General features: G+C 44.6%; 1 protein-coding gene across 3 annotated transcripts in view; it reads left to right on the forward strand.

Moving 5' to 3' along the window:
* LOC145663173 (ATP-binding cassette sub-family A member 17-like) overlaps positions 1 to 20,039 on the forward strand; it is a 379,444-nt gene that overhangs the window by 108,155 nt on the left and 251,250 nt on the right. For all 3 annotated transcript variants that reach the window (XM_081729505.1, XM_081729507.1, XM_081729508.1), the window contains one exon: positions 18,276 to 18,460. In XM_081729505.1, coding sequence (XP_081585631.1) covers positions 18,276 to 18,460 — 185 coding nt within the window. The remainder of the gene's footprint in view (positions 1 to 18,275; positions 18,461 to 20,039) is intronic.

Consider the following 20,039-nt stretch of genomic DNA (forward strand, 5'->3'; position numbering starts at 1 on the left):
CGAAGCGCGTTAAACAGAGTGGCGTGGCGTAGGGAACCCCAATGCTCCGAAGCAAACAGTGAGCGGGATAAAAGTCACAGAGCCCAGAACCAGGTTAAACAGAGTGGCGTGGTGTAGGAAATCCCAGTGCTCCGAAGGAAGCAGTGAGCGGGATAAAAGTCACAGAGCCCAGAAGCAGGTTAAACAGAGTGGCGTGGCGTAAGGAACCCCAATATTACAAAGCAAGCATTGAGCGGGACAAAAGTCACAGAGCCTAGACGCATATTAAGCAGAATGGCGTGGCGTAGGAAACCCCAATGTTACAAAGCAAGCTTTGTGCGGGACAAAAGTCACAGAGCCCCGAAACAGCTTAAGCACAGTGGCGTGGCATAGAAAACCCCAATGTTCCGAAACAAGCAGTGAGCGGGATAAAAGTCACAGAGCCCCGAAGCAGGTTAAGCAGAGTGGCGTGGCGTAGGAAACCCCAATGCTCCGAAGCAAGTAGTAAGCAGGATAAAAGTCACAGAGCCCCGAAGCAGGTTGACTAGAGTGGCGTGGCGTAGGGAACTCCAATGCTCCGAAGCAAGCAGTAAGCGGGATAAAAGTCACAGAGCCCCGAAGCAGGTTAAGCAGAGTGGCGTGGCGTAGGAAACCCGAATGCTCCGAAGCAAGCAGTAAGCGGGATAAAAGTCACAGAGCCCCGAAGCAGGTTAAGCAGAGTGGCGTGGCGTAGGAAACCCCAATGCTCCGAAGCAAGCAGTAAGCGGGATAAAAGTCACAGAGCCCCGAAGGAGTTTGAGGAGAGTGGCGTGGCGTAGGGAACTCCAATGCTCCGAAGCAAGTAGTGAGCGGGATAAAAGTCACAGGGCCCCGAAGCAAGTTAAGCAGAGTGGCGTGGCGTAGGAAACTTCAATGCTCCGAAGCAAGCAGTGAGCGGGACAAAAGTCACAGAGCCCCGAAACAGCTTCAGCAGAGTGGCGTGGCGTAGGAAACCCCAATGCTCCGAAACAAGCAGTGAGCGGGATAAAAATCACAGAGCTCCGAATCAGGTTAAGCAGAGTGGCGTGCCGTAGGAAACCCCAATGCTCCGAAGCAAGCAGTAAGCGGGATAAAAGTCACAGAGCCCCGAAGCAGGTTAAACAGTGTGGCGTGGCGTAGGGAACTCCAATGCTCCGAAGCAAGCAGTGAGCGGGATAAAAGTCACACGGCCCTTAAGCAGGTTAAGCAGAGTGGCGTGGCGTAAAAAACCCCAATGGTCCGAAGCAAGCAGTGAGCGGGATAAAAGTCACACGGCCCCGTAGCAGGTTAAGCAGAGTGGCGTGGAGTAAGAAACTTCAATGCTCCGAAGCAAGCAGTGAGCGGGATAAAAGTCACAGAGCCCCGAAGCAGGTTAAGCAGAGTGGATTGGCGTAGGAAACTCCAATGCTCCGAAGCAAGCAGTGAGCGGGATAAAAGTCACACAGCCAGGAAGCAGGTCAAGCAGAGTGGCGTGGCGTAGGAAACCCCAATGTTACAAAGCAAGCATTGAGCGGGACAAAAGTCACAGAGCCCTGAAGCAGGTTGTGGAGAGTGGCGTGGCGTAGGAAACTTCAATGCTCCGAAGCAAGCAGTGAGCGGGATATAAGTCACACGGCCCCGAAGCAGGTTAAGCAGAGTGGGGTGGCGTAGGAAACTTCAATGCTCCGAAGCAAGCAGTGAGCGGGATAAAAGTCACAGAGCCCCGAAGCAGTTTGAGGAGAGTGGCGTGTCGTAGGAAACCCCAATGCTCCGAAGCAAGCAGTAAGCGGGATAAAAGTCACAGAGCCCTGAAGCAGGTTGTGGAGAGTGGCGTGGCGTAGGGAACTCCAAAGCTCCGAAGCAAGCAGAGAGCGGGATAAAAGTCACAGAGCCCCGAAGCATGTTAAGCAGAGTGGCGTGGCGTAGGAAACCCCAATGCTCCGAAGCAAGCAGTAAGCAGGATAAAAGTCACAGAGCCCCGAAGGAGGTTGAGGAGAGTGGCGTGGCGTAGGGAACTCCAATGCTCCGAAGCAAGCAGTGAGCGGGATAAAAGTCACACGGCCACGAAGCAAGTTAAGCAGAGTGGCGTGGCGTAGGAAACTTCAATGCTCCGAAGCAAGCAGTGAGCGGGATAAAAGTCACAGAGCCCCGAAGCAGGTTAAGCAGAGTGGCGTGGCGTAGGAAACCCGAATGTTACAAAGCAAGCATTGAGCGGGACAAAAGTCACAGAGCCCCGAAACAGCTTAAGCAGAGTGGCGTGGCGTAGGAAATCCCAGTGCTCCGAAGGAAGCAGTGAGCGGGATAAAAGTCACAGAGCCCAGAAGCAGGTTAAACAGAGTGGCGTGGCGTAGGAAACCCCAATGTTACAAAGCAAGCTTTGTGCGGGACAAAAGTCACAGAGCCCAGAAGCAGGTTAAACAGAGTGGCGTGGTGTAGGAAATCTCAGTGCTCCGAAGGAAGCAGGGAGCGGGATAAAAGTCACAGAGCCCAGAAGCAGGTTAAGCAGAGTGGCGTGGCGTAGGAAACCCCAATGTTACAAAGCAAGCTTTGTGCGGGACAAAAGTCACAGAGGCCCGAAACAGCTTAAGCACAGTGGCGTGTCATAGGAAACCCCAATGCTCCGAAACCAGCAGTGAGCGGGATAAAAGTCACAGAGCTCCGAATCAGGTTAAGCAGAGTGGCGTGGCGTAGGTAACCCCAATGCTCCGAAGCAAGCAGTGAGCGGAATAAAAGTCACAGAGCCCCGAAGCAGGTTAAGCAGAGTGGCGTGGCGTAGGGAACCCCAATGCTCCGAAGCAAACTGAGCGAGATAAAAGTCACAGAGCCACGAAGCGCGTTAAACAGAGTGGCGTGGCGTAGGGAACCCCAATGCTCCGAAGCAAACAGTGAGCGGGATAAAAGTCACAGAGCCCAGAACCAGGTTAAACAGAGTGGCGTGGTGTAGGAAATCCCAGTGCTCCGAAGGAAGCAGTGAGCGGGATAAAAGTCACAGAGCCCAGAAGCAGGTTAAACAGAGTGGCGTGGCGTAAAAACCCCCAATATTACAAAGCAAGCATTGAGCGGGACAAAAGTCACAGAGCCTAGACGCATATTAAGCAGAATGGCGTGGCGTAGGAAACCCCAATGTTACAAAGCAAGCTTTGTGCGGGACAAAAGTCACAGAGCCCCGAAACAGCTTAAGCACAGTGGCGTGGCATAGAAAACCCCAATGTTCCGAAACAAGCAGTGAGCGGGATAAAAGCCACAGAGCCCCGAAGCAGGTTAAGCAGAGTGGCGTGGCGTAGGAAACCCCAATGCTCCGAACCAAGTAGTAAGCAGGATAAAAGTCACAGAGCCCCGAAGCAGGTTGACTAGAGTGGCGTGGCGTAGGGAACTCCAATGCTCCGAAGCAAGCAGTAAGCGGGATAAAAGTCACAGAGCCCCGAAGCAGGTTAAGCAGAGTGGCGTGGCGTAGGAAACCCGAATGCTCCGAAGCAAGCAGTAAGCGGGATAAAAGTCACAGAGCCCCGAAGCAGGTTAAGCAGAGTGGCGTGGCGTAGGAAACCCCAATGCTCCGAAGCAAGCAGTAAGCGGGATAAAAGTCACAGAGCCCCGAAGCAGTTTGAGGAGAGTGGCGTGGCGTAGGGAACTCCAATGCTCCGAAGCAAGTAGTGAGCGGGATAAAAGTCACACGGCCCCGAAGCAAGTTAAGCAGAGTGGCGTGGCGTAGGAAACTTCAATGCTCCGAAGCAAGCAGTGAGCGGGATAAAAGTCACAGAGCCCCGAAGCAGGTTAAGCAGAGTAGATTGGCGTAGGAAACTCCAATGCTCCGAAACAAGCAGTGAGCGGGATAAAAGTCACACAGCCCCGAAGGAGGTCAAGCAGAGTGGCGTGGCGTAGGAAACCCCAATGTTACAAAGCAAGCATTGAGCGGGACAAAAGTCACAGAGCCCCGAAACAGCTTCAGCAGAGTGGCGTGGCGTAGGAAACCCCAATGCTCCGAAACAAGCAGTGAGCGGGATAAAAATCACAGAGCTCCGAATCAGGTTAAGCAGAGTGGCGTGCCGTAGGAAACCCCAATGCTCCGAAGCAAGCAGTAAGCGGGATAAAAGTCACAGAGCCCCGAAGCAGGTTAAACAGTGTGGCGTGGCGTAGGGAACTCCAATGCTCCGAAGCAAGCAGTGAGCGGGATAAAAGTCACACGGCCCTTAAGCAGGTTAAGCAGAGTGGCGTGGCGTAAAAAACCCCAATGGTCCGAAGCAAGCAGTGAGCGGGATAAAAGTCACACGGCCCCGAAGCAGGTTAAGCAGAGTGGCGTGGCGTAGGAAACTTCAATGCTCCGAAGCAAGCAGTGAGCGGGATAAAAGTCACAGAGCCCCGAGGCAGGTTAAGCAGAGTGGATTGGCGTAGGAAACTCCAATGCTCCGAAGCAAGCAGTGAGCGGGATAAAAGTCACACAGCCAGGAAGCAGGTCAAGCAGAGTGGCGTGGCGTAGGAAACCCCAATGTTACAAAGCAAGCATTGAGCGGGACAAAAGTCACAGAGCCCCGAAACAGCTTAAGCAGAGTGGCGTGGCGTAGGAAACCCCAATGTTACAAAGCAAGCTTTGTGCAGGACAAAAGTCGCAGAGCCCAGAAGCAGGTTAAACAGAGTGGCGTGGTGTAGGAAATCTCAGTGCTCCGAAGGAAGCAGGGAGCGGGATAAAAGTCACAGAGCCCAGAAGCAGGTTAAACAGAGTGGCGTGGCGTAAGGAACCCCAATATTACAAAGGAAGCATTGAGCGGGACAAAAGTCACAGAGCCCCGACGCATATTAAGCAGAATGGCGTGGCGTAGGAAACCCCAATGTTACAAAGCAAGCTTTGTGCGGGACAAAAGTCACAGAGGCCCGAAACAGCTTAAGCACAGTGGCGTGTCATAGGAAACCCCAATGCTCCGAAACCAGCAGTGAGCGGGATAAAAGTCACAGAGCTCCGAATCAGGTTAAGCAGAGTGGCGTGGCGTAGGTAACCCCAATGCTCCGAAGCAAGCAGTGAGCGGAATAAAAGTCACAGAGCCCCGAAGCAGGTTAAGCAAAGTGGCGTGGCGTAGGGAACCCCAATGCTCCGAAGCAAACTGAGCGAGATAAAAGTCACAGAGCCACGAAGCGCGTTAAACAGAGTGGCTTGGCGTAGGGAACCCCAATGCTCCGAAGCAAACAGTGAGCGGGATAAAAGTCACAGAGCCCAGAACCAGGTTAAACAGAGTGGCGTGGTGTAGGAAATCCCAGTGCTCCGAAGGAAGCAGTGAGCGGGATAAAAGTCACAGAGCCCAGAAGCAGGTTAAACAGAGTGGCGTGGCATAAGGAACCCCAATATTACAAAGCAAGCATTGAGCGGGACAAAAGTCACAGAGCCTAGACGCATATTAAGCAGAATGGCGTGGCGTAGGAAACCCCAATGTTACAAAGCAAGCTTTGTGCGGGACAAAAGTCACAGAGCCCCGAAACAGCTTAAGCACAGTGGCGTGGCATAGAAAACCCCAATGTTCCGAAACAAGCAGTGAGCGGGATAAAAGTCACAGAGCCCCGAAGCAGGTTAAGCAGAGTGGCGTGGCGTAGGAAACCCCAATGCTCCGAAGCAAGTAGTAAGCAGGATAAAAGTCACAGAGCCCCGAAGCAGGTTGACTAGAGTGGCGTGGCGTAGGGAACTCCAATGCTCCGAAGCAAGCAGTAAGCGGGATAAAAGTCACAGAGCCCCGAACCAGGTTAAGCAGAGTGGCGTGGCGTAGGAAACCCGAATGGTCCGAAGCAAGCAGTAAGCGGGATAAAAGTCACAGAGCCCCGAAGCAGGTTAAGCAGAGTGGCGTGGCGTAGGAAACCCCAATGCTCCGAAGCAAGCTGTAAGCGGGATAAAAGTCACAGAGCCCCGAAGGAGTTTGAGGAGAGTGGAGTGGCGTAGGGAACTCCAATGCTCCGAAGCAAGCAGTGAGCGGGATAAAAGTCACACGGCCCCGAAGCAAGTTAAGCAGAGTGGCGTGGCGTAGGAAACTTCAATGCTCCGAAGCAAGCAGTGAGCGGGATAAAAGTCACAGACCCCGAAGCAGGTTAAGCAGAGTGGATTGGCGTAGGAAACTCCAATGCTCCGAAACAAGCAGTGAGCGGGATAAAAGTCACACAGCCCCGAAGGAGGTCAAGCAGAGTGGCGTGGCGTAGGTAACCCCAATGTTACAAAGCAAGCATTGAGCGGGACAAAAGTCACAGAGCCCCGAAACAGCTTCAGCAGAGTGGCGTGGCGTAGGAAACCCCAATGCTCCGAAACAAGCAGTGAGCGGGATAAAAGTCACAGAGCTCCGAATCAGGTTAAGCAGAGTGGCGTGCCGTAGGAAACCACAATGCTCCGAAGCAAGCAGTAAGCGGGATAAAAGTCACAGAGCCCCGAAGCAGGTTGAGGAGAGTGGCGTGGCGTAGGGAACTCCAATGCTCCGAAGCAAGCAGTGAGCGGGATAAAAGTCACACGGCCCTTAAGCAGGTTAAGCAGAGTGGCGTGGCGTAAAAAACCCCAATGGTCCGAAGCAAGCAGTGAGCGGGATAAAAGTCACACGGCCCCGAAGCAGGTTAAGCAGAGTGGCGTGGCGTAGGAAACTTCAATGCTCCGAAGCAAGCAGTGAGCGGGATAAAAGTCACAGAGCCCCGAAGCAGTTTGAGGAGAGTGGCGTGTCGTAGGAAACCCCAATGCTCCGAAGCAAGCAGTGAGCGGGATAAAAGTCACACAGCCAGGAAGCAGGTCAAACAGAGTGGCGTGGCGTAGGAAACCCCAATGTTACAAAGCAAGCATTGAGCGGGACAAAAGTCACAGAGCCCCGAAACAGCTTAAGCAGAGTGGCGTGGCGTAGGAAACCCCAATGCTCCGAAACAAGCAGTGAGCAGGATAAAAGTCACAGATCTCCGAATCAGGTTAAGCAGAGTGGCGTGGCGTAGGAAACCCCAATGCTCCGAAGCAAGCAGTGAGCGGAATAAAAGTCACAGAGCCTCGAAGCAGGTTAAGCAGAGTGGCGTGGCATAGGAAACTCCAATGCTCCGAAGCAAGCAGGGAGCGGGCTAAAAGTCACAGGGCCCCGAAGCAGGTTAAGGAGAGTGGCGTGGCGTAGGAGACTCCAATGCTCCGAAGCAAGCAGTGAGCGGGATAAAAGTCAGAGTCTCGAAGCAGGTTAAGCAGAGTGGCGTGGCGTAGGAAACCCCAATGTTCCAAAGCAAGCATTGAGCGGGACAAAAGTCACAGAGCCCCGACGCATATTAAGCAGAATGGCGTGGCGTAGGAAACCCCAATGTTACAAAGCAAGCATTGAGCGGGACAAAAGTCACAGAGCCCGGAAACAGCTTAAGCAGAGTGGCGTGGCGTAGGAAACTTCAATGCTCCGAAACAAGCAGTGAGCGGTATAAATGTCACAGAGCTCCGAATCAGGTTAAGCAGAGTGGCGTGGCGTAGGAAACCCCAATGCTCCGAAGCAAGCAGTTAGCGGAATAAAAGTCACAGAGCCTCGAAGCAGGTTAAGCAAAGTGGCGTGGCGTAGGAAACCCCAATGTTAAAAAGCAAGCAGTAAGCGAGATAAAAGTCACAGAGCCCCGAAGCAGGTTAAGTAGGGTGTCGTGGCGTAGGAAACTCCAATGCTCCGAAGCAAGGAGTGAGCGGGATAAAAGTCACAGAGCCCCGAATCAGGTTAAGCAGAGTGGCGTGGCGTAGGAAACCCCAATGTTCCGAAGCAAGCAGTGAGCAGGATAAAAGTCACAGAGCCCCGAAGCAGGTCAAGCAGAGTGGCGTGGCGTAGGGAACCCCAATGCTCCGAAGCAAGCAGTGAGCGGGATAAAAGTCACAGAGCCCCGAAGCAGGTTAAACAGTGTGGCGTGGCGTACGAAACCCCAATGCTCCGAAGCAAGCAGTGTGCGGGATTAAAGTCACAGGGCCCCGAAGCAGGTTAGGCGGAGTGGCGTGGCGTAGGAAACCCCAATGCTCCGAAGCAAGCAGTGACCGGGATAAAAGTCACAGAGCCCCGAAGCAGGTTAAACAGTGTGGCGTGGCGTAGGAAACCCCAATGCTCCGAAGCAAGCAGTGAGCGGGATAAAAGTCACAGGGCCCCGAAGCAGGTTAAGCAGAGTGGCGTGGCGTAGGAAACCCCAATGGTCCGAAAAAAGCAGTGAGCGGGATAAAAGTCACAGAGCCTCGAAGCAGGTTAAGCAGAGTGGCGTGGCGTAGGAAACCCCAATGCACCGAAGCAAGCAGTGAGCTGGCTAAAAGTCACAGAGCCTCGAAGCAGGTTAAGCAGAGTGTCGTGGCGTAGGAAACTCCAATGCTCCGAAGCAAGCAGTGAGCGGGATAAAAGTCACAGAGCCCCGAAGCAGGTTAAGCAGAGTGGCGTGGCGTAGGAAACCCCAACGTTCCGAAGGAAGCAGTGAGCAGGAGAAAAGTCACAGAGCCCCGAAGCAGGTTAAGCAGAGTGGCGTGGCGTAGGGAACCCCAATGCTCCGAAGCAAACAGTGAGCGGGATAAAAGTCACAGAGCCCCGAAGCATGTTAAACAGTGTGGCGTGGCGTAGGAAAGCCCAGTGCTCCGAAGCAAGCAGTGTGCGGGATAAAAGTCACATTGCCCCGAAGCAGGTTAAGCAGAGTGGCGTGGCGTAGGAAACTCCAATGGTCCGAAGCAAGCCGTGAGCGGGATAAAAGTCACACAGCCCCGAAGCAGGTTAAACTGAGTGGCGTGGCGTAGGAAACCCCAATGCTCCGAAGCAAGCAGTGAGCGTGATAAAAGTCACAGAGCCCAGAAGCAGGTTAAACAGAGTGGCGTGGCGTAGGGAACCCCAATGCTCCGAAGCAAACAGTGTGCGGGATAAAAGTCACAGGGCCCCGAAGCAGTTTGAGCAGAGTGGCGTGGCGTAGGAAATTCCAGTGCTCCAATGGAAGCAGTGAGCGGATAAAAGTCACAGAGCCTAGAAGCAGGTTAAACAGTGTGGCGTGGCGTAGGAAACCCCAATGCTCGGAAGCAAGCAGTGAGCGGGATAAAAGTCACAGAGCCCCGAAGCAGGTTAAGCAGAGTGGCGTGGCGTAGGAAATTCCAATGCTCCGAAGCAAGCAGTGAGCGGGATAAAAGTCACAGAGTCCCGAAGCAGGTTAAACAGAGTGGCGTGGCGTAGGAAACCCCAATGCTCCGAAGCAAGCAGTGAGCGGGATAAAAGTCACAGAGCCCAGAAGCAGGTTAAACAGAGTGGCGTGGCGTAGGGAACCCCAATGCTCCGAAGCAAACTGTGAGCGGGATAAAAGTCACACAGTCCCGAAGCAGGTTAATCAGAGTGGCGTGGCGTAGGAAATCCCAGTGCTCCGAAGGAAGCAGTGAGCGGGATAAAAGTCACAGAGCCCAGAAGCAGGTTAAACAGAGTGGCGTGGCGTAGGGAACCTCAATGCTCCGAAGGAAACAGTGAGCGGGATAAAAGTCACAGGGCCGCGAAGCAGGTTAAACAGTGTGGCGTGGCTAGGAAACCCCAATGCTCCGAAGCAAGCAGTGAGCGGGCTAAAAGTCACAGAGCCCCGAAGCAGGTTAAGCAATTGAGGTTGGGATCCCGACAGAACCCCGAAGCAGGCTAAGTGAGTAGGAAAGGAACAGCCAAGAGTTCCGATGCAGACTAGAGGCTTTCATGTGAGGTTCTCCTCTATCAAGCGAGAGGAGAGAGACCAGAAAACTGGTGCCGGTCTGCTGTTTGCTGTCCAATATATAGACGTCGTAGAACGATGGAGGTGCTACTGGTGTCCTGTCATCATGTGACTCGTAGGAGGTGCAGGTGGTGGTCGGTCGTCTTTACACGTGGTGTGTAGTACTGCGACATATATGTGGTGATGTTTACAAACAGGAGCATATGACATTGTTTGTACACAGAAGCACATGGTGGATTACAATATATATAAAATGGGTGTAATATTTCCCTGGGACGGAGGAAATTCTTCTTTGACAAGCCGGGGAAATTACTTTACGAGAAAAGGAAATCTCGGTCCCCCCTCCTTGTTAATTTGAACCTTGCTCTATACGCACCTGCATGTGATGTTTATTTGAAGAATTATCTAGCTAAGTCTGTGTTTGTCAAAATAACAGTTTACATAGAAATAACAACCTAGAAACTCAAATTAATCGAGAAAGGTGCGGTGCTAATTTGTCTTATCATTAGACTTCGTTTGTGTTCCATTGAGTTTCCCTAAAAAAATAACAGTTTACATAGAAATAACAACCTAGAAACTCAAATTAATCGAGAAAGGTGCGGTGCTAATTTGTCTTATCATTAGAGAAATTAATCTTCGTTTGTGTTCCATTCAGTTTCCCTAAAAAAATAACAGTTTACGTAGAAATAACAACCTAGAAACTCAAATTAATCGAGAAAGGTGCGGTGCTAATTTGTCTTATCATTAGAGAAATTAATCTTCGTTTGTGTTCCATTCAGTTTCCCTAAAAAAAATTGTAATGGAAAACACAAATATATTGCAAAATATTATTCCATCCTTATGAACGATGACGCGTGTTGTTTGAATTAGAGATTATATCTATTATTCGCGGGTGAATTTAGTCAGAGGGAATAGAAAATTTGTTCTATCTTATAAAAGCAAGTTAACGATAGCTTTAATAAAACATGCTCGATTTTCATGAAACATAGTGTAACCCTTTTGGGATTTTTGGTACGAATTTGTACCATGGAGTAGTGTTTAAACGCTTATTAAGCTCATATAACACGTATTGAATTCGTTATTTTTTATTGGTCAAGCAAGGACTAAAGAACATCCCAGATGAGTTTTGGAATCGGATGGTCAACTTAGCGGCTGCAAGTGAAAGCGGACGGGCGTGATATTGTTTTCTTCTTAAGGCAAAATTTCAAAAAGTTTACACGCCCCTAGTTTTCAAGTTATCATATTGAAATTTCGCATACGGATTGTGTGCACCTTTGAGTATTTCTCATTTTTTTTAGAAGATCCCTACGTGAACGCGGGTCTGGACCCAAGGAGTGCAAATATTCCGAGGGGGTAATTTTTCAGAAGAATTTCCGGTTTTTCCCAAATTTCCCGGTTCAGGGGTATGATACGGACATATGGGTGGTACCGTTGGAAAGGGCGCGTTATACTGAAGAAAATGGCGTTTAAACCATTCCAGATAGTAATGACACAGTAATTTTTAGATTTTATATATATATATATAGTGTGGTCCATATTTATATGGGGAAAATAAATGTAGGAATTTCGTTGAACTCACCCCCTAAAATAGTTCCATATGGGACCAAATTAAGCCAGGAGAAAAATTAGATCCATTAAATAATTTTAAATGGTGCCCCAAACAACCTAAAGTTTTGAATGCGTACAATACGTAGTATATACGGACAAGCTGGATTAAACTCTTGTAATTTAGAAACTCTTAAGGGAATGAAAAGATATCTTGGACAATGGAACTAGAGAAAGAGACCAACCTAATCCTGTATAGCATTATCATGCCGGCCATCTTGAAGTCCGCCATCTTGAATTCAGGTTAAAATTTTTAAATAGGAAGAGGGTCATGTGATATATCTTTTTGAGGTAGCATTTCACCAGAAGCGCAGAGCTGGTATTATTTTCAAGTTACCTATATTCATGTAAGAGTTATTACGTGTGAAAAACAAAAATGCTTCGATGTAATGTTATTTTATTGTCGTTATGGAACACAGATTTGTAAGAATTTTGAAAGTCTTTTCCATAAACTGAAACAAACTCCTTGTTTCGCTTTGAACTACAAATAAGTTTTTCCATCAAGATGATTCATAGACCATTATGAGGAGAAAGAAAAATGATAACTTGGAAGAAATTGAAATATCCCTTATTTATGTAGTAGCTTTTTGGTAAGTTATGAATCTTATTTGCTACATAGTTCACTTTTGTCGCATCTAGGAAAAGATTGTCTGTGGGCCTTCACTATCTGCAAAAGAAACCGTGTCTGCTTCTCATTTTTCGTAAGAACGTTGTAATCTTCTATTAGTTACACTCCTCTTTCTGCTGCACCGGTTGTTACGTGGATGAATTTAACTCTTGTCTTTCTTTAAAGATAGTCATTGTTATTTGACCACGAAATCGGATTACACTCAAGAAACCCTTTGGGTATTTTAAAAATCTCGAGGAAAATTTGTGTTTGTTGTAGCAAAATCACTATTTTTTCTTTTCACAAGAATTTTTATGGTATCACCTCTTTCGTCAAGCCTCTTTGCTGTTTCACGGTTTCCCCTTAGTTTTAATTCTTTCAACCATTTTTTGTTTTTCCATTATGGTAACTCCATCATCGGAAAAACCCAATGCTACGTATCCCTCCGTCAAGTACCAGGGTTGGCGGGAAAATTTAGGAGGAGCCACTTCAGATAATTCAGCATCTATTTGTCTATAACTGTACAAACCTTTCAAAAATTGCAGGTCTTGTAAAGATGAATGGGATGCTTGATCACATTTAAGCCAAGCTTGAACATACAGCCGTATCAGAAAATGCATACTCTCCGAAGACCCGTTTCTATTTGCTTCGTTAAACGAAATTGTTGGCAAAAGAGAAATATTTTAAATTGTAGATTGTTTTTCCCATCCACCTTACATGGTGAATTGCTGTAGGCAAACGAAAGAAAACTCCTCAAGGAGGTATGCCACTCAAGAATATGATGGTAAGTTCTAAAAATTTTCTGTAATCGTCTCTTTGGTGTCCTCCTTCTGCAGGTTTTATAGCAAAATTCAACACTTCATTTCTTACATCGGAAATATGAAAATGAAATGAAATCTCTGAGTTTTTCGTCCCACGATTATGCCGGTTAGGCTAAAGGAGACGGTGATGATGAGTAATGAATGAAATGGTGGAATGAAGAAAGTGGGAGGAAACGGGAGAACCACGAGAAAACCCACGCACACGGTGTTTGTCCATCACAAAGTTCACTTGGCGGGGGCTGGGATCGAACCCGGGACCCCTAGCACCAGAGGTGATCGGAAATATAGTTCCTTACACCATCATCATCAATTCCTGGAATAAAGTTAGTGCAATCTATTTTAGACCACTCGCTATGAAAACACTTCAATAGGAGAACGTCCGGTCCAGATGCAAACGATACACAACACATATCAAATACACATTTTAAAACTAATTCATAAATGTGGTGTCTACAAGGAAGGTATAGAAGGTTATTTTTGAGCTACTGCTCTAGCAGAATGCAAGCACTGTTGACATGACCCATATTGCAGGGAGTAGTGTCACAATAAACTGCCTGCACGAACTTTACCAAGTTCCATTCTTCAAGCGAATGTACTATAGTAGAAGCAACATGTTCTTCTCTTGATTATGACAAAATGGGAACACAATTACCCTCTCATGACCATCTCCTGTAATAATTATTGATAACCTGTCGGCAGTCTCATTGCCAGTCAAATTCGGCAATAGTTTCCCGTTCCAATGCACAACTAACGCACTTGATGCACTCTAAAATTGTTTTCTGTGGTTCTGTGCAACTTCGTACGAATTTGCTCTCAGCATTGGTAAATGAAAGACCCATTTATTACTAGTTCCTCTACATTATGGCCTAATGCCTCTGCCATCGCTGTCAGAATATGTATTGCTGCTCTATCAGTGACATTTTATCGATCAAGAGCAACAAAGTAATAAAATTAGTCTTCGAATAATAAAATTAGTGTTTCCCCTTTTCTATCTCTTGGAGGTTCCGGGCACACACGCATCCATATTTACATTTTCTCTAACATTCTCAACTGGGTTTTCCTCCTCATTACTTGAACTGCCCCATGTCTTTTGGTGTATAAAGTTCAAACAAATCATTGTCAGAAGTGCATTTTCTTTCGCGTTCCTCTTCCTTTTAAAGCCATGCATATCCCTTTCGTTCTTCTCGCGCCAAACTCATGTCTTTACTTTTAGTCGTGTAAGTGATATTACCTCTGAAAAGGAGAAATCTTTTTATAGGTAATAATTCTTACACGACTAAAGCTATCTTTAAAATAGTGCCAGATTTGTGCTTCTGATGAAACGCTACCTCAAAATGATATGTCATATGACTCTCTTCCTGTTTGAAAATTTTGACCTGAATCCCAGATGACGGATTTCAAGATGGCCGCTATGACAATACTATACAAAATTAGGTATCTTTCTTCCTCTATTTCAATTATCCAGGGTATCTTTGCATTTCCTTTAGCAGTTTCTAAATTACATGAGTTTATTCCAGATTTTTTACGTATACTACGTACTGTAATCAGATTCAAAATTTTAGATCCCTTGGGGCATCATTTAATATTATTCAATGAAGCTAATTTTTCTCCTGGCTTAGTTTAGTTCCATATGGAACCATTTTAGGGGGTGAGTCCAAAGAAATTCGGAAATCAAAATTTATGGGAATTTATATATATATATATATATATATATATATATATATATATATATATATATATATATATATATATAACTCTATAGGCTATGGAACCCGGAGGTTCAATGTCGCGTTCACAAAAGCTCTCCACTGACTTCTATCCTTAGCTAACTGCATCCAGTTTCTACTTTGTATTCCAATCTCTGCGAGATCCATCTTAATATTGTCCTCCCATCTGCGCCTAGGTCTTCCTAATGGTCGTTTTCCGGTTGGTCTTCCAGTCAAGACTTTGAAAACGTTTCTACTTTCTTTCATTCTAGCTACATGACCCGCCCACCTAAGCCTCCTAGACTTAACGACCCTAACAATGTTGGGTAAACCGTATAAATTATGTAGTTCCTCGTTATGAAGTTTTCGCCATTCCCCATTCCCGTTCCTCTTGGGTCCGAATATTCGTCTCAGGATCTTGTTCTCGAATACATATAGATAGATTTGTCACCTTGAGTTTTTCAAAAAGAATTCTGGCCTTTGTTTTCAAGATATCAAATTAAAATTTTGGATTTTTTATTACCTTAATTGGCATGAAACACAAAGTACAAGACATGTGCGTTGCAGAGTAGCCTTTTCCGCGTGTAGAAAAAATGTGGCAATGATGCGACTCATTTCTATTTTCTATCCAAGGCAAAAGAAAAAAGTGTTACAAAGTGGCGAATTTACCAACACATGCTGGTAATTACGCTAAGTCCAAGATACTATTAGAAACCTGTAATAAATCTTGCAACTGCTTACATCAATGTATTGTACGAACTAAAATATTACTACACAACATGGATCAGGCAAGAAAAAAGAATAATCAAAATGCTAGATGAAGATAAAATGTAAAAACGATAGTCTCCAAAGTTGAAATGAAGTTCCAAACTGAAAACTTTTAGTCCATAAAGAGATAAACAAACAGTGTCACTGAACTGTGACTTTAAAAAAAAAAAAAAAAAAAAAAAAAACTACACCGATAGCACATGTGGGACAAATGAAAACATCTTTGTCTTCTGCAGTCAGTTCTGCATAAGGTGTGGAGTATTTCTCTGCACCATGCTTGGTATTGATTTAGTAGCCATGGAATCACAAATACTGAAATTACACTTACAAAACAAAGTGTTCCTAGACGGACACGAAATAAGACGTACTTACATTGCTGTAAACAATCGACAATGTTCTGAGTTAGCACGGTACTAATAACGGATTCTTACCTCTATTGAAATAATAACGCCCTTCCACGGAACCTTCCCGAAGCAAAGAACACTGCACAGCGTGGCGGTCTCAGCGCTGTCTCCCGGAGTATTCGTTAAATCGGACTTGTCCAAGACCGTGGCACATATTGGAGGCGCCTTTTAGCGGATTTCGTCGGAAACACCCCAATTCTGAACACTTGGCGTATTTAGCTGTATTGGCGTATATATCTGCAGTCACCTTATGTATTTTTCAAGAAATTTTCAGATCCCTACGTGAACCCAGGCTTGGGCCAGGGGGCGAAAAAAATTGAAAAATATTCTATTCTTTTTTAAAAAACAGAAAGTGGTATGAACCATGATGCTTCGAAAAAATAGTAAGGAAGCTGTGGTTCTTTGAGTGAAAGTCAAAAATTTACCTCAAAAAGTGGAAATCCTAAAGGGGTAGTGTAAGCTTTCTCTATGGTTCCTGAGGGGCCGCGGTGGCTCAGTGGTAGAGCGTTCACCTTTGGTGCTTGGGGTCCCGGGTTCGATCCCAGCCCCTGTCAAGTGAACGTCGTTGTGAACAAACACCGTGTGCGTGGGTTTCTTCGGGGTTCTCCCGTTTCCTCCCACTTTCTTCATTCCACCATTTCATCCATTACTCATCATCACCATCTCCTTTAGCCTAACCGGCATAACCGTGGGACGTAAAACTCAAAGATTTCATTTCATTTTTCTATCGTTCCTGATTTGTGTAATGCTTTCGGTTGACATTAGTCAGTAAGGAGAGAGAAACAAATTGACTCCAGTTGTAGGAAAATGTTTCAGGGTACTTTCTTGTAAGAAGATGAGCTCGTTGGAGTTCCTTGGAAGCTTAAGAGTCTTCATCCCGGCGAAATTAAAATACCGCTAATTCTACAGTAATTATGTGATATCTTGAAATAGATAAAAGATAATCGAAATGTGGAAGAAGAGCGCCCTAGACAATATTATTTTACATGAGACATTGTTATCACGACTCACTTATCTGCTTTCGATTTCGAGCCATTTTGAAAATCGGCGTTTATTTTCGCGTTTCTAAACGGCTGAAAACGGAAAGCCACTAGGTGACTTGTGGTAACGGTACCTCATGCAAAATAATATTGTCTAGGGTGCTCTTGTTCCATATTTCAATTATCTTTTATCTATTTGAAGATATCACATAATTACTGTAAAATTAGCGGGATTTTAATTTCGCTGGGATGAAGACTCTTAAAAATGAGTGCTGAGCTCTGAAGTTCAGGCTTTTCCAAGAATGCAGGGCTATTTTTTTTGGCAACCTTTTAAAAAATTATATCTCAAATCTAAAAAAGCTAAAATAATACAACACCGTTTGAAAGTTTAGAGCTCTTTATTCTTATATATAATATTCTGTATTCCAACCACAAACCATTTAAAATTACAAATAACATTTACAAGTAGTGAATGCGAACATGAGAATTGTTATCTCAAGGTTACTTACTTGATCTATCTGATTTTTCTGAAGCTACATAGTCTGGATCATTCTCAACATTGTCCAATAACTCTCATTCAAATAAATCGCCATCACTGTCGATTAATTTCGCTTCTAAACGGAAGAGTATTGAATCGTCCGACAGGCTGTTTCTCGTCATTTTGACGGTCAAACAATAAGCACATGGTTTTTTCAACCCTGGCGGTAACAAGGTATTAATTAGGATCTTCACGAAGACGAAAACACTGTAATACTTTAAAGTGGTATTACGTCGCTTTGCGTAATCGTGTTTAAGTGTAATTGTTCACATTTGAAAGGAAAACTCAAATATTTTTTACTATACCACATAGACATTGCATGTGGGCTCCACGAGTGACTATTCAGACATCAAGATGATATTTCCATTCATGCTACACACGCTCCAATATATCTGATGAAATGGATTGAATGCAACACTGATACAAACTTGCAGTTCTTGCAGGTTTTAAGGCAATAGGGGGTACAAAGACACAATTCTTTACTTAACCCATATACAATGAAGTCACAGACAGTCAAGTCAGACGACCTCGGCGGCCACTTGTAGAAGACACCAACGTCATTTCCGGAACGTTCAATCCGTCTTCCTGGAGGCCATTTATTAAGATGTTCCCGAACATGTAAATGTCATTGAGGAGGTGCTCCATCTTGTTGGAAAATAAAGTCATTGCCTTCTTCTTCTTCAATTGAGTGTATGTGTGTGTGAAATTAGTGAGCATGTGAAGATAAGTTGGACCAGCTGAGTTGTTGTTGTAGAGTTGACTTTAGTGGCGCTTTCAGCAGTGAGGCTATACGAGACGTGAACATGGAATCCGAACCACATGAGTTCCCGCCGAGAATCGAAGCCGAGTCTCTCACGCCAAAACCGTTGGACACTAATCACAAAGTAAACATAAGTGAATTTACTTTTTCTGTGTTTGATAGCAATCATTACTTATATTGTTGTACATTGTTGACATTCACAATTGTTTTTAATGTGACCAATTTTAAATTCGGGTATTCATAACGACGTAAAAGCACTTTAAATATGGACACACTGTATTACGAACTGTACATCTGACGTAGAACATAGTGAACTATTTTCTTTATCGAAACGATTCTCTTTGTTGTTTTTCTGAACTGCAATTATTATAATTAAAACCATATACAATATAAAGTACAATATGTTACAGTACTATTACGATGAATAAAATTAGAATTTCTCTACATTTATAGATCGTGGCGCCCGATGGAGTAACTTATTTGAAAGAAGTTCTTCCGCAGATGGATTTTGTATGGCAGACATTCTCTTTATGTTATTCCTTAATTGGTTAATCACAACCATTTTGTCTTCTTTTATGTTAGACATAAAGCAAGGAAGCTGGAGAAGAACACTATTTAAATGGTTGGGTCTTAGAAAGGTATAATGATAATTCTATAATAATAAAAGCTGTAATTTAAGATTTACTGTCATCATAATATTATTTGTCATACTTTGGGTATTGTGGGATATAAATTTAGTTTATTCTCTGTGCATTAAAAATTCTTTATAATATTGTAAAAATAAGTTTAAGCAATGTTTCCTGGAAAACAAGCAGTTTTCACTTCAAGGAAGCAAAAACTAGAAATAATAACGAAAGTGGAAGACATCGAAACAAAAACTCAGGTGAAAGATCCTGAAACAGTATTTAAACTGAAAACAAGATAAACAAGGAGAAAGAAAATTGATTTAACTCTCTCATTCAGATTGTTATAATTAATTGTTTGAAAAAATAGTGGGCACAACAAACGCGTTTTTGAGTTTTAATTTTTAGGAAAACTGAAACCGTTTTCTGAAAATTAAAAAAAAAACGGTTTTCACCGAAACCAGTTTTTGTTTACTCCGAAATCGGTTCAGTTTTCACCGGATCCGGTTTCTGTTTTCTTCAAAACCGGTTACGGATTTTTGTCTTAAAATGTGTTCTATTTCTGAACAGAATAGACTATAGTGTTCCGTTGTTCTCCGGAAACCGATTCCGTTACCACAGAAATAGTTTTATGTGTTTTCCAAAAGTTTTCACCGAGCCGGTTTTTGGAGAAAACCAAAACCGGTTTCGTTGATAAGTCGAACCGGTTTTTGGTGATAATCGAAACTGGTTTCATTGAGAAACCGAACCGGTTTTTGGTGATAACCGAAACCCGTTTCGGTGAAAAACCGAACCGGTTTAGGATAACCATAATGTCGATCCTTCGGATTTCGGTTTTTCTACAAACCGGTTTGCGGTTCTTATTAAAAACTGGTTTACCCATCCCTAGTTTGGATATTGTTCTCAAATACTAGTTAGTTAAATTACCAGTCTACAACGATGGTGGATAAAGCTGCTTCATCTTGAACACTAATTCTGTAAGTTGAAAACCTTTATTGGTTAGGGAAAGAAGTCAGCTGACAGGAAGTCCATGTACTAAGGAGGTCTTCCTCCGTGCAGGTTTAGTTTTATTCTCATATTCAAAATGTTAATATTCTTTTAGAATTTCAAGTGATCTTGTATTGAAAGAAAATAAGAAAGATGTGTCTAACATTTTTCTTTTATTTACTACTGAGAAATATAATCTAATAGCAAATGAAAACTTCTGTAATCTTTTTTTCATAAATTTTAATTATTAACAGTTATTTCTCATCATTAGTAATGAATCAATTTTTAAGTATCTTACTGTAAATCTTCTATAAATCTGTGCTTAATATTCTGGAAACTTAAAAGTCATATTTTAGTAACCAGTAATGATTATTTACATAGAGTGTACATTTTGTTTACTTAGAGTTCTGATTACGTTAATAAGTAAGAAGATGGCATAGGACATAAAAAAGGGAATTTAGTAGAAATACTTCAAGAACCATTGTACAGAGTTATTCAAAAAGCTTGCAGATTTTGTTACATGAAATTATGAACTTATTTTTCCAAAACACACTAACAAAATTCATAAACATGGTCATCACACATTTCGATTTCAGGTATTGTGAAT

This window comes from Thermobia domestica, chromosome 10 (genome assembly GCF_964235325.1).
Source record: "Thermobia domestica chromosome 10, izTheDome1.hap1.1, whole genome shotgun sequence".
NCBI lineage: Eukaryota > Metazoa > Arthropoda > Insecta > Zygentoma > Lepismatidae > Thermobia > Thermobia domestica.